This window comes from Aureobasidium namibiae, assembly GCF_000721765.1.
Source record: "Aureobasidium namibiae CBS 147.97 unplaced genomic scaffold scaffold_2, whole genome shotgun sequence".
NCBI lineage: Eukaryota > Fungi > Ascomycota > Dothideomycetes > Dothideales > Saccotheciaceae > Aureobasidium > Aureobasidium namibiae.
Window position 1 is genome coordinate 1,746,938 of NW_013581207.1, and position 12,631 is coordinate 1,759,568.

General features: G+C 51.8%; 4 protein-coding genes across 4 annotated transcripts; 3 read left to right on the forward strand and 1 right to left on the reverse strand.

Moving 5' to 3' along the window:
• Positions 1–483: 483 nt before the first annotated feature.
• On the forward strand, positions 484–1,366 carry M436DRAFT_60838 (uncharacterized protein; the record flags this gene model as incomplete). The annotated part of the gene is made up of 4 exons (XM_013575631.1): positions 484–538; positions 645–762; positions 820–983; positions 1,071–1,366. 4 exons carry the CDS (start codon positions 484–486, stop codon positions 1,364–1,366), a joined length of 633 nt encoding a protein of 210 aa, XP_013431085.1.
• Positions 1,367–1,698: 332 nt separating this feature from the next.
• Positions 1,699–2,679, reverse strand: M436DRAFT_17889 (uncharacterized protein; the record flags this gene model as incomplete). Its single annotated transcript, XM_013575117.1, has 1 exon — positions 1,699–2,679. A coding segment is annotated over one exon (981 nt), but the record flags the coding sequence as incomplete, so codon positions are not given.
• Positions 2,680–4,170: 1,491 nt separating this feature from the next.
• M436DRAFT_78786 (SSrecog-domain-containing protein) lies at positions 4,171–8,469 on the forward strand (the record flags this gene model as incomplete). The annotated part of the gene is made up of 3 exons (XM_013575966.1): positions 4,171–4,259; positions 6,733–6,955; positions 7,012–8,469. The coding sequence occupies 3 exons, from the start codon at positions 4,171–4,173 to the stop codon at positions 8,467–8,469; spliced, it is 1,770 nt and encodes a 589-aa protein (XP_013431420.1).
• A 584-nt stretch (positions 8,470–9,053) lies between these two features.
• Positions 9,054–11,651, forward strand: M436DRAFT_69966 (uncharacterized protein; the record flags this gene model as incomplete). The annotated part of the gene is made up of 8 exons (XM_013575776.1): positions 9,054–9,073; positions 9,141–9,162; positions 9,214–9,238; positions 9,401–9,586; positions 9,639–10,640; positions 10,694–10,983; positions 11,040–11,093; positions 11,148–11,651. The coding sequence occupies 8 exons, from the start codon at positions 9,054–9,056 to the stop codon at positions 11,649–11,651; spliced, it is 2,103 nt and encodes a 700-aa protein (XP_013431230.1).
• Between the last annotated feature and the right edge of the window lie 980 nt (positions 11,652–12,631).

Consider the following 12,631-nt stretch of genomic DNA (forward strand, 5'->3'; position numbering starts at 1 on the left):
GTTTCGAGTTGTTATGCAAAGACTGGCTGGTATGTGCTCGCTCGCAGCTTTTGTCTGTCAACTCAACTCATCCGCGCCCCGTTTCCGACAGCAGAATTTCCGAGGCAATTTTCTCAGAGAGCCTAGCACCATTGGCCTCCGTGATTGTGATTGAGACGGAACAGGCACAGCCGTGTCACCGAGCAAGCTTTCTTTGCTAGCCATCCATACATCATGCCCCTCCAAGTTTTGGTATAATGTAGAGCGAAGGATTGTTGCACACAGGTGGGGAATAGACGCTCGAATGAGAGTTCGGTAGCCAGATTTTAGTCGAGGGGAGCTGTTGTCATATGATGAGGGGTGACATCTTCCACTATGCGATACAGTCTTGTGGTCTCGACTGGCGGGCCTCTTTGGTGCAGCTGTCGGACACATTTTCGGTAACCCAAATGATCTGACCAAGGCTTTCTACATCATCCCGTCTGGTCAGATGCTTGGTACACCATGAGGGGGCAAATGTCGGGGGCAGTCAATAGAGAGAAGGTGGAGGATATCGGAAGTGCGTGCCGGTGGACACTCGCCAACAGGCGTGTACGAGAAACGCGTGCTATCTTGTCAAGCAAGACATGCTTTTGCGGGGCTCTATAGAGCGACGGGTCTGGTAGAGTCAGCCCCCAGGCTGGGGAGAGCGCGAGTCGCATCCTTCAAGCGCCCCACTTGCCATACCGAGTGCAAGGCATCCATTGAGCAGCACGAAGTTTACCAAGTCGAGTCCAAGGTCCCGTGAGTCTCTCGTCCCAGGGACGGATGTTGTTCGGCTTCTTTAGCGGACCGTACTAGTCCTCGAAAGGTTTGTGTAGATCCGAGCAAAAGCCAAGTACTTTGTCGCGAGTCCCGCACCGCACATACTAGACCTCAACCCCATGTCTCAAGCAGGAATGAACGTCCCAACATGCGTCAAGAGCTATGGGGTGAGATAAAGCGACGGATGAGTAACAAGGTGAGTAAGTCGCTATCGTCCAGAGAACCGGCTTTCTGCAATTTCGTTGTTTGCACGCTCAAAAAATACGTATCTTGTCGAGCAAATGCAGGGAGGCGTCTATTGAGCAAGGTACCCGACTCCTCCACTTGCCCTGGCGGCCCCTTCAACTCGGCAACGTCTCCAGTCTGCCCATCAACAGTCGCGCGCAATCCTTCGAAAGCAAGGGTGTCGATGAAATTGTACATCGACAGAATTTCAGCTGGCAGTGGGCAAGCCACTGTCTCTTATAGGAACGCCTGTTTCCAGAAAGTCGCTAGGACGTTTCCCCTAGACTACGTTAAAGTCTACAACGGTCTGCATTGGGTTTTGTACTGGTACCTCGATAGGGACTTCGTCGATCAGTAATCTCCTCAACAAAGCCCCGGGTTCTTTTCTGTTCGCAGGGAGAACGAACACAGTGAGAGAGTGGAGACGGACAATTAGATCAAGGACAAAAAAGAATATTTCATCTGTCTAGCTAGAGATCGGAACGAAGCCCGCTGCTGTGGTTGTGGTATAGTAACAAAGTGGTATCAAGTATAAGAAAAAGGTCAGCGACAGTAAATCTATAAGCGCCCAATATTGCACCAGGACTCCATGCGCTCGCTGTACACAAACAGGCAAATCAATATCCAAGTCTCAGTCAATCGTGATAATCAAACAGCCGTTGCGAAAAGGAAGGGATTGCCTTGCTCGTCCAACCATGAGCCCTTCTCTTCTTCTGTTGCCTCGAGGATGCCCTCGGCCCTTCGAAGAGTCTGGACGTCCAGGCTGGTGACCCAGTTTCTGCCGGATAGAGGCTCTCGTACTTGGTTGTCAAGGCCGAGCATCAAGTCATCCTTCCAAAGTCTTCGTGGTCCATCAAACACACACAAGACTCGTTTCTTCATCTTCATCTTCTCTGGCGGTGCGTTCCATGAGGGAGGATAGTTCTTACGACGCTTGTTGTTCTTTGCAACAGAGTGTAGTGCAACACCTCCTTTGGAGTAGGTCATGCCTTGGCGAGTCACATCTGTGACGCCGCTGTTGGAAAGGACGGGAGAGACCATCTCATCCTTGATGTATCTCTCCTCATCATCTTCGTCATCTTCATCATCATCATTGAAGACAGTGGGTCCCGAGAAGCCCGAAGCATTGCTCAAGGAGTGTCGCTCCAAGGTCTCCATGACAGACTTGTCATCCACCATCGAGCTAAGGATTCTCTCGTTGATGGCTTCGCAAGGGTCACCTTGTTGGATGACGCGAAGAACACAGTCGTCGAGATGCTCATAGAAGTCTTGAACGTTGGCGAACGCCACGCCACAGGTCGAGCACATGCCAGTGGTGCCGATCTTGTTGAGGGCGCCTTTGGAACTGGAGCTTCCACCACTTCTTCTACGAGCGTTGGGTGCGGTCTGTTCGACACCATGTACTGAGGTGAGATGTCTCTTGAAGACATCAGCACGGTTGAAGCTCTTCTCTGAAGAGCTGCCGCTGCCTGGACAGAATCCACAGACCATCGTACCTTTGTAGTGGGTCAAGGTATGTCTGTTCTTGTCGTACTTTCGGGCAAAGCCCTTGATGTGGTATTCGCATGAAGTGATCGGGCACTTCTCGGGTCGCTCGTTCTTGTGGGTAAGCAGATGTGCTTTCAAGTCCTTGATGTGTCTACCACAAGACGCGATGGGGCAGACGCCCTTGGTCTCTTCGGAGTCCAAAGACGACTGGCTGCGATGGGAGTGTTGAGAGTGATGGGAGTGGTGGGAGTGAGCTGATGATACGGACTGACGTCTAGATGACGATGACACGGGATAGGGGTTCCATGATTGTGAGGGAATGTAAGGGGATGTTGGTCTCTTGGACCGTACTGAGCTAGTTCTGAGAACGCCCGAGCTTCTGTTCGAATGGACTGATGATGGAGTTGGAGATGGGGGATGAGGGAACAGGTGCTTGGAGTCAGAGTGCATCTGTGTTGTTGGTGGGGTGGGTGAAAGAGGCTGGATCAAGGTAGGATCTGTCAGGTAGAGGTTAGGATATCGGTGCGTTCGTCAATAGGGCATGCAAGACTTACCAACACATCCTGCCTTCGCGGGTAAAGAGAGGGCAGCATAGTTAAAGGTGTCGTTGACGAGGATTTGCTGGTCATAGTGACCTTGGTGGAGGACGTTGGATCCAACCCCATGCACTGGAGTCCAGTTTGAAGATGAGTTGAAATCCATCGGAGGAGATCCCCTGGACGAGGAGAGCATTGAAGCAGCCGACTCGGACTTGACCGATCCCATGGGACGAAGGTCGAAGTAGTTGGCAGAGGGATGGGTGGGCGAATATAGAGGTGTTGAAAGCTGAGCACTCTGTTTTGTGTATTTAGAAGAGCTGTGAGATGCAAGGATGTAGTTGGAAGGTGCTGCAGAGACACTGTTTTGCTCAATGCTGTATGGATTGTAGCGATTGTCGGGTTGTTGCATCGGATATTGGACGGGTTGATAAGTAGAGGTGTGTGTCGGAAGCCCAGAGAATGCGTACAGAGGATATTCCTCTTCTACAGTGTTCGGCATGTCGATGGGGTGGGGACTGAAAGCAAGCATAGCTTTTGGTATCGTATGGACGATTATTTGTCCCGGCAAGTTGGTAATCGAGGCGAGGTCCCACAGAAATCTGAGAGGGTCCTAAGGACGGGGTAAGCTTCTGTTATGTGGGTGCTCCCAATCCGTCATCTTCGAAGACCTACCAAGAAGACGAAAAACAAATGGAATCAAGCGACCGCGCTATAGGTGCAGATATCCGATGATAGGACAAATGCAGTGATGGCCCAGAAGATCTTCCCAGAGACAGATGGGTACCTTGCCACTTAGGGTAAAGCGGGACGCGGTTAATGGGAGCGGTTGTCTGAAGCTCAAGCTCGTTCCTGTTCGAGGCTGCAAAGGGCACAGCTGAGCTCGTATATACAAGAGGAAAATCAAAAAGACTGGACTGCGTTCTTCTCGCTTCGGAGGGGGTGAAGATGAGCTTTATCTATTTCGCTATGGACTCACTAGATGGCATGTGGGAGACAATGCGCCTCTCAAAACGGAATCGCAGCACTCGAACCACATGCTGTTTTTGACTCAGTCAGTAGACCCTGGTCGTGAATGGCGAAGGAATGGGCGCTGTCGGTTCTGCCCTACGGTTTGATGAGGTTCACAACCTACACCATGGCGTCGCTGCGGGAAGTTTATTGGATCGGGTACTCTATGGCTGCGGATCAGTTCATCTGGTTGCAGATCAAATCGTCTGGCAGCCAGTAGAGTGACGATATACCGGCGTCAGACGTGTTGGTTTGGGTTCGTTTGCTCCCGCTGATTTTTATTGTCCGGCTTCAGCTCAACCAGAGAACTGGGAGGACGATCTTCGTCTTCGCTCGTGGCAGTCGAGCCATACCACGCCGCAGAACATGACAAGAATGCACCCGCCCAAGATGCAAAAGGTAATTTCTTTCTGGTGCAGGCTTGTCGCGCCAGCAGACTGCATGGTCTCCCCGACCGTTTGGTGTCGGACATGTCCTAGTGCCATGGCAGCGATTGGGAGGGAGTCACCGAACGAGCCTTACCGTGTTGGGCGAAAAAGCTGCGAGGTGCACAGCAGTGGTCCCGAGTGTCAACGAATGGCGCAACGGCTAAGAGTTGGCGCGCCGGGCAGCGCGAGGGCTAGGCACGTTGTTCAGGGAAGGACACCCAAGCAGTGGGCCGTGCGCAGGCAGGCGATCTTTCCCTTCTGGGATAATGATGGTCGGCAGAAGCATACCGCTCCTCGAAAAGGCCATGCGAATCTCGTTGGAAAGAGGCTTTGACCCCAGAATTGTTTTAGGTTCAGCAATCGCACGCGAGATGGAAGACGATGTGGCTTTCAGAAGAATTCGAGTCCGGTGCCAATGACTAGCTGCGAGTCGTGAGAAAGTCAGTTGGCTTGTCAAATGCCGTTGGTACTCGAGTATGCTCGGCAGTACTGCTGGTGGTAGGCAAGATAAGAAGGCCAGATGCTTTGTAGAAGCGCATGGACTTGAGCAAAACTCGCTTGCGTGTTGAACCTGTTTCGTAATCGGCAAAGCACTACTTTTTGCTTATGATGGTGATCCTTCCACATTCCACATATCGATTCGAACGCGACGAGAAGTACCGATGGATTCGGCCATGTCATCTTTCCTAATACGATTCTTCAAGGGCAGGCATGTGATTCGCTTGGGTAGCGGCATAGGGCTCATGCACGTCGTGGGGAGAGTAAGGACATGCTCTCCTCACAGTCGTTTATAAGGTTGACTTTGCAGTATCGGCGGAAGGATTCAGACTGGAGAGATACTCAGCCAAGTACTTGGAAGCATCCATGAGCGTGCTCCTGCTTTTGGAGAGCCCGGGCCAAAACACACGGGATGGTGCTGCGGCAGACAGTCATGGCACTTTGTACAAATGGCTTGGCAAGAATAGACTCCGGAGTCGGGAGGATATCGACGTTCCTGCATTTAGGACAGTTATGTCGGCCTCCCCTGCAACTTGCTGCTGCACCCCCTTAGAAATACATGTGCAAGGCTGCCGCAGCTGGTCTGTCAGCTCAGGGAGTGCAACTTTGACAGACAACCGTCTGGGGCTCAACATGTGTCGCGTAAGGGGATGTGCCTGGACTCAGGCTGGTATGGCAGGCTACATTTGGGCGCTCGGAGGATCCATCAAATTACAAGATTAGCAAGACATGTAACAGGTACATGTACAGTGCCCGGATAGGTGCCAACCTTGATCAAGCACGGAATGATGTGCTCAGCCTGCGTCCAGGTTAGAGGGTCGATATGGTTCGTGGGCTATGATCGACTGGCTTGACAGTGATGCATACGCATCTAATCCGGGCGATCTTGATTGGTATAGTGTCCAATCACAGCAGAGAGATGGTTCGAGATCTGCCCATGGGCTGCGGAAGGCTTCTGGATTATGGTGGTTGACACAAAAACGAGGCTTAAAAGCAACCACATGGGCGTGGCGGTGGAGCCGTGCAAAGTGATAGTTCAAAAGACTGTCGATAGCAGAGTTATCAAGCTGCTGCTGCATATGTGGTTGATCGGCAAGACTCGAGAAGTCGACGCTGCGATACTCAGCCAATCGAGTCAGGAGGAAGCGTCTCTGATAGAGAAAGTGCTGAGCTGGCTGAGGCACGGCTCATCCACGACCCGAGCTGTGAGGAGTATGGCTTGTCACTTGGAGCGGAAGATTGGAAGCAGCATGTCTGCTCGAGAGACTTGGTCAGCGCAATGAGTGATGATGATAAGATGCAGATGCTGCTTGGATGGCTACCAACGAGGCGCGAGTAGAGTACTCCGTAGAACAGGGTGGAGCTTTCAAATGGTCGCGGCAAAAGTCGGCCTAACGACCGCGACACGCGAAGCGCGACGAGATGCTCTTTGCACCGAATCTGTCCGTATCAACAATTGCATATACTGCATTTCACCACCTTGGTCGATCCGTGCAAGCGATTCCACGGCTTCTTTTCCATCTCGAGGACCAAGTAGTCGCTTCCATCGGCGTCACAACACGCCGCGCAACCCTCCCGGAGCTCGCTTCGCCGCCGCTTCGTGGTATTACACTCGCACCTTGAAGACTGCCCAACACATCACCACACATCACCACACATCAGCTCTAGTCACCGACCATGTAAGCGCAGCTGTTGCGTCGTGTACTCCACGTTCCACGGCGCTGCCCAAGATTGCTGTCCAAAGGCTGACACGGGCGCTGTAGGGAGACCTTTGACAACATCTACCTCGACCTCTCAAAGCAGACTGGCAAATGTCGTTTCGCCGAGTCTGGTCTGGGTTGGAAGCCATCAGGTCCTGGCGACACTTTCACTCTCGACAAGGCCGAGATCATCTCATCACAATGGAGCAGAGCCGCGAGGGGTTTCGAAGTCAAGATCTACTCAAGAAACTCGGGCGTTATCCAGCTGGACGGCTTCATGCTCGATGTATGACTGCACCTGTACACCTATCGCCTGCTTGCCACGACGCTAACTCGCTGCAGGACTACGACCGTCTCTCCAGATGCTTCAAGCTGTGGTACAGCATCAACCTCGAACAGAAAGAGCATGCCCTGCGTGGCTGGAACTGGGGAAAGGCCGACTTTGGCAAGGCTGAACTCGCCTTCAACGTGCGCAACCAACCCGCTTTCGAGATCCCCTACACCGAGATCTCAAACACCAACCTTGCCGGCAAGAACGAGGTCGCTGTCGAATTCTCCCTTCCTGGCGACGGCGATGAGACGGGTACCAATGGCGCTCTCGGGGGTGCAAGAGGCAGAGGCAAAAAGGCAGGCGGCTCGGTTGACCAGATGGTCGAGATGCGCTTCTACATCCCTGGAACAGCTACCCGCAAGGAGAAGAAAGAAGAGGGCGATGAAGATGGCAGTGAAGCTGATGGCGAGGACGACCAGCAGAATGCCGCCAACCTCTTCTATGAAATGCTCATGGACAAGGCAGAAATCGGCGAAGTCGCAGGCGCTACCTTCGCTACCTTCCTCGATATTCTGCACCTCACCCCCCGTGGACGTTTCGACATCGATCTCTACGAGTCCTCTCTCCGCCTCCGCGGTAAAACTTACGACTACAAAATCCAGTACGACTCGATCAAGAAGTTCTTCCTTCTACCCAAGCCCGACGACGTACACCAACTCATCTGTATCGGCCTCGACCCCCCGCTACGCCAAGGTCAGACTCGCTACCCGTTCTTGGTCATGCAGTTCAAGCGTGAAGAAGACATTGTCCTCGACCTGAACATGACCGAGGAAGATCTCGAGAACAAGTACAAGGGCAAACTCCAGCCCAGATACGAGGCTCCTATTGCCACTGTCATTTCAAAGATCTTCTTGGGCCTGACCGGCAAGAAGATTCTGCAACCCAGTCGCGACTACAACTCACACCACCAGCAGTCGGGTGTCAAGTGCTCGGTCAAGGCTAACGAGGGCCACCTCTTCTGTCTGGAACGCGCTTTCCTTTTCGTGCCCAAGCCTGCTACTTACATCGCTTTTGACAACGTTTCCGCCATTACCATGTCTAGAGTGGGCGGCGCTGTGAGCGCTTCCCGTACCTTTGACATTGCTGTCTCGCTCAAGGGTGGTGGTGAGCACCAGTTCTCGAACATCAACCGCGAAGAGCAAAAGTCGTTGGAGAACTTCTTCCAGCTGAAGGGCATCAAGACCAAGAACGAGATGGAGGAAGAAGGTGCTCTGATGGCTGCTGTGCTGCAGGATGGAGACCTCGACTCTTCGGACGACGAGGTTGTCGCGGTTCGTGGTTCAGCCGACGAGGACGATGAGTCTGTTGATGAAGACTTCCATACCGAGTCCGAGTCAGATGTCGCTGAGGAGTATGACAGTGCCCACGATAGCAGTGGTGACAGTGACGAAGAGATGGCTGATGCTGGAGGAAGCGACGCCGAGAACAAAGTGGAGCCTCCCAAGAAGAAGGCAAAGACGGCAAAGTAGTCGCTGCTTTCCCACGATACCCTTTCTCAGACACATGATTTTCAAAGCTCGGCATGGCGTAGGCGTTTTGGAGACAGGGGTGTGCGAGGGGGAATGGCTGGTTTCGTAAGGAGAGGCAGTAATTACTGCTGCATGATGAAAGCAAATGTAATCTTGATGGACTTTCAACAAAATCAGAAGAAACGTACAATACTGTTCAGCCAATTCTGTTGGTGCATTGTGAGCGATGTTGCAAAACTGGTAGATGGCTTGTGGATTTTGCAGTCAAGGGATTATCGACAAGGTATCCTTAAGAAGTACATCGCAGGCCACACAGTCCACCCAACATGCCACAGTCTAGTAGTATACAACTATAGTGAGCCATATAGGCGTTTGAATTCACCAAACATCGCATAAATCGATCTGGACAATTTCAACTGCGTTTTGAGCATCGGAGTCGCCAGTAGATCTATGCTTACAGGACAACCCTGACCTCCCCAGATTCGGCCTCAGCCTCTCACTCGCTCATTCTCCCAACCTTCTTTTGCATCCAGAGGCGTACATTATCAACGAAAAACTATGGTTGGTGAAGCCAGTGGCACACGATGCGATCAAGAACAGGATGGTGGGTTTTTTGATGTCCCGTAGTTGGGTGGGAGAGTCCTGCAAATGGCTGACATCATCTCGCTCAGTTTGACATGTCGCAATCGCAAGGTGCGCTTTCTTCCCTTGAGCAACTCTACAGTATCATTGACAACAGCATAGCTCAAATGCGATGAGCAAAAGCCGGGTAAGTGATATATATCAGCTAGTCCTCCATTTCCTGCACATGCCCTTACACACGTACACACAACTCCAGCGAGCCCCACACCGTGTGGAAGCTGGCAGACTGAACAAAACTTCAAGAACGATGCTCAAGATGATGCTCATGACTGACGAGATTTGATTTCAGTTTGCGGACAGTGCACAAAAGCTAGTCGTCAATGCGTACCTAGTCCAGGTGTTGTCTTCAGACATCAACAAAATGCATCCATGAATGGATCCGGCACGAGTAATGTTGAAGGCGGCCTCAAGAGATTCTATGGCTACAAAGAAACGTTCAACAAGAACAGTGTCTGGGTGGACATTCCGCGTAACCGTGTGTATTCTAGCATAGTCGGAGACTCCAGGCAGCTACTGATATCGCGTAGTCACATTTGTGCACACCACCAACCCCTACAACGATCCGGACACATCGCACTTCCACACAGTTTCGGAGATGACAGATACCGAGCCACGGATAGATCATACCTGGAACACCACAGCCGAGTATCCCTATCCGTTCATGCCGAGTTCGACCCACGGACTAGAGGCATTGTCTGCCGCAGCTTCAGGTGACCATTACCTCCAGAATGACACTCGACGAACAGGCGTATCGGAATCTTTCTCGCCACCTATAGACCCGAGACTCGATACGGAGCTGTCAGAGACATGCATGAGCTTGTTCGAGCCTCAATCAGATACTGGGCCGACTGATTTCGATCCGAAAAACGACGAGGATGTACCCTTCCTGCTACGTCACTTCTCGGAAGGACCGGGTGAATGGATGGATCTCTTTGATCTCGGGTCGTTCTTTGCAGTCGACGTACCACTAAAAGCGGCTTCCAGCTCTCTGCTACTTTACGCGTCCATTGCATTGTCGGCCAAGGCTCTGGGGAGAACTAGGATCACAGCACAGCAACCCAAAGGCTCCGGCTCAAAGCGTACCCCAGCGGAATGGTCACACAAGGCTCGATACTACTACGATCAAGCAATTACACTGCTTAGACAAGCGCTCGAGAACGAAACCAGACATGCATCCGCCGGCCAACAATCACCAACTACGGCCGTGGGAACGACAGACGCCGTAACAGGAATTGACATTGATCATCATTCACCATCTCCGCCAGTCCCTTCTCGACCGGACACGGATGAGCTGATCGCCACAACAGCCATACTTTGTGTGTTCGAATTCCTCGATGCATCAGGCACAGAATGGTCAAGGCATTTGGACGGTGCCAAAAGTTTGTTCGATATCGCCAAAGACGGCACAATGCCTCTATCGAATGCGGCTACGGATCAAAGCCCAATACTCACCTCTAGGCCAACCACTTCCTCGAAGGGACGTCGAGCCGTGTTCTGGAACGTTTGTCGGCAGGAAATGTTGAATGCCTGTGAGTTACAGCATTCAAACAATCGAATCTAAGCGAGCTGACTCTTGTCTTAGTCATAAACAATACGAATACTAGGCTGGATACAATGGATCTGTATATGTGGCGATATGCTGGACTGCACATCTCGCAGGCAGGATACATCTTGCCATCGAACGATCCAGCAGTACATGAACCAATGGCCGACGACATGGTATCAAACGCATTGATCTGGCTCATGATGAAACTGGTCAACTTCATTTCTGCTGGTGACGAATTTCCCCACGAGATGGGCCTGGGTGTCCGTCAGATAGCATTGTTAGAGTACTGGCAAGGCCTGGAACGGCAATTGGACATATGGTTTGAGGTAACAGTCAAGTTGGACAAGTTCAGTTGATTGATGCTAATTCTCAACTCGTACAGGGATTGCCACATAGCTTCAGACCGAGCGCTACAGAATGGCCTGACAGAAGTAACGTGAGTGCCGACCAAATCATTTGCTATATGTGGAGCTAAAACGTTTCAAACCAGAACAACGTGAGGAGTGCTACCAAGATTCCGCTAAAATGGTTCGCTCGGCCCATGTGTGCATCTACGATGCAATCATTCCACTTTGCAAAGATCCAACTACTCCTCAACAAACCTCACGAATCTACAGGGACGACGCATATCAAAGCATCAGGCACAGGCAGTAAAGGCAACACGTGGTCTCTAGCTCAACGGCACGCATCTTATGCATCCATCTTACGACAGAGCAGGAAACATGCAGAGGAGATTGTTAGCATTGGCCTTGGCCTCAAGAATGACAGTGCGAGAATCCACAGTGTTCAGCCTTTGTATACGGCTGGACAGGTACTAGGCATGCGAGAATCCAGTGCCAGGCCATCTCAGGGCGAGGGAAACTCGCCGGACGAAGTCGACGCTATGCGCGGTTGTGTGTTGAACCTGCTGCAGAGCATCCAGCGAGAGACAGGATGGGCGACAGAGTATCGCATGCAGCAGCTGCTCGAGGAGTGGGGTCTGCCAAATGGATAGAACTTATCAACATCACTAGGTTGAAAATACAGACAAAAAACTGATATTACTCGGCAGAAATGGGTATCGTGATCGGGATGCCGTGTCACTCCAACCTCGACGGTACTCGCTCGTACCTCGTAGGATTTGCAGATCCCTGTGTAGGTGACGGCACGGCGGTGTATTCGGACCGTTAACAATACTTCCCATGTGTAACCGAAACACAAACAAGGCATGTCTCAAGACTCGAGATGACCTCTCATGTCTAGACAGTTCATGCCACTGTACCTATTCCAAAGCACGAGGGCAGAAAGCCAAAGGATCAGGGCTGGGAGAGATGGCGGGTTCCAAGAAAGTTTGAGACTGTATCTGGTTGCGGCTACGGAGAAGACCGATGGCGGTAAATGTACCGAACATGAAAGATGACATGCAGGATATGGCGCGACGAGTTACTTTCAGATAGCTGTCAAAGTGCCAGACGACACGCATCGCAAGCAATTTGCAGTTGCATGAGGTGCCTAGTGTAGCAGACAGAAGGATACGCAAGAAAATGTGGTTCAAAACAGCAAACATGAGCGAGCGAGTCGCTGCAGCGGTTCTTCAGAGGAACGACCGCACGAGGGAACCATTGTGGGAGGCGCCAAAGCTCGGACACTTGGCGTGCATGACGGATTCGCGAGGGGAAGTTGGACGAGCGGGAAGTTGGAAGACAGAGAGGACTCGAAGGCCGGTATGTCGAGTCTCAAGTCTTGAAGAGATGGGTGGTTGTGAAGGTGAGAGTAACAGAGATAGGGCGGATATACCCATAGCAAGTTGGTATGATAGAATAGCTTTCGATAGACCAAAAGAAGATCGGAAAATTAACTCCCAAGGCTCCAGATCTCCACACTGACTGAAGCAGGAAGGCTGCACGGTCGCACGCACCGAGTACTCCGGTCCATCGTTACTGCCACTCGCTGCTGCTACTGCTGCTGCTGTTGCTCGCACTGTAAGGTCGCCGG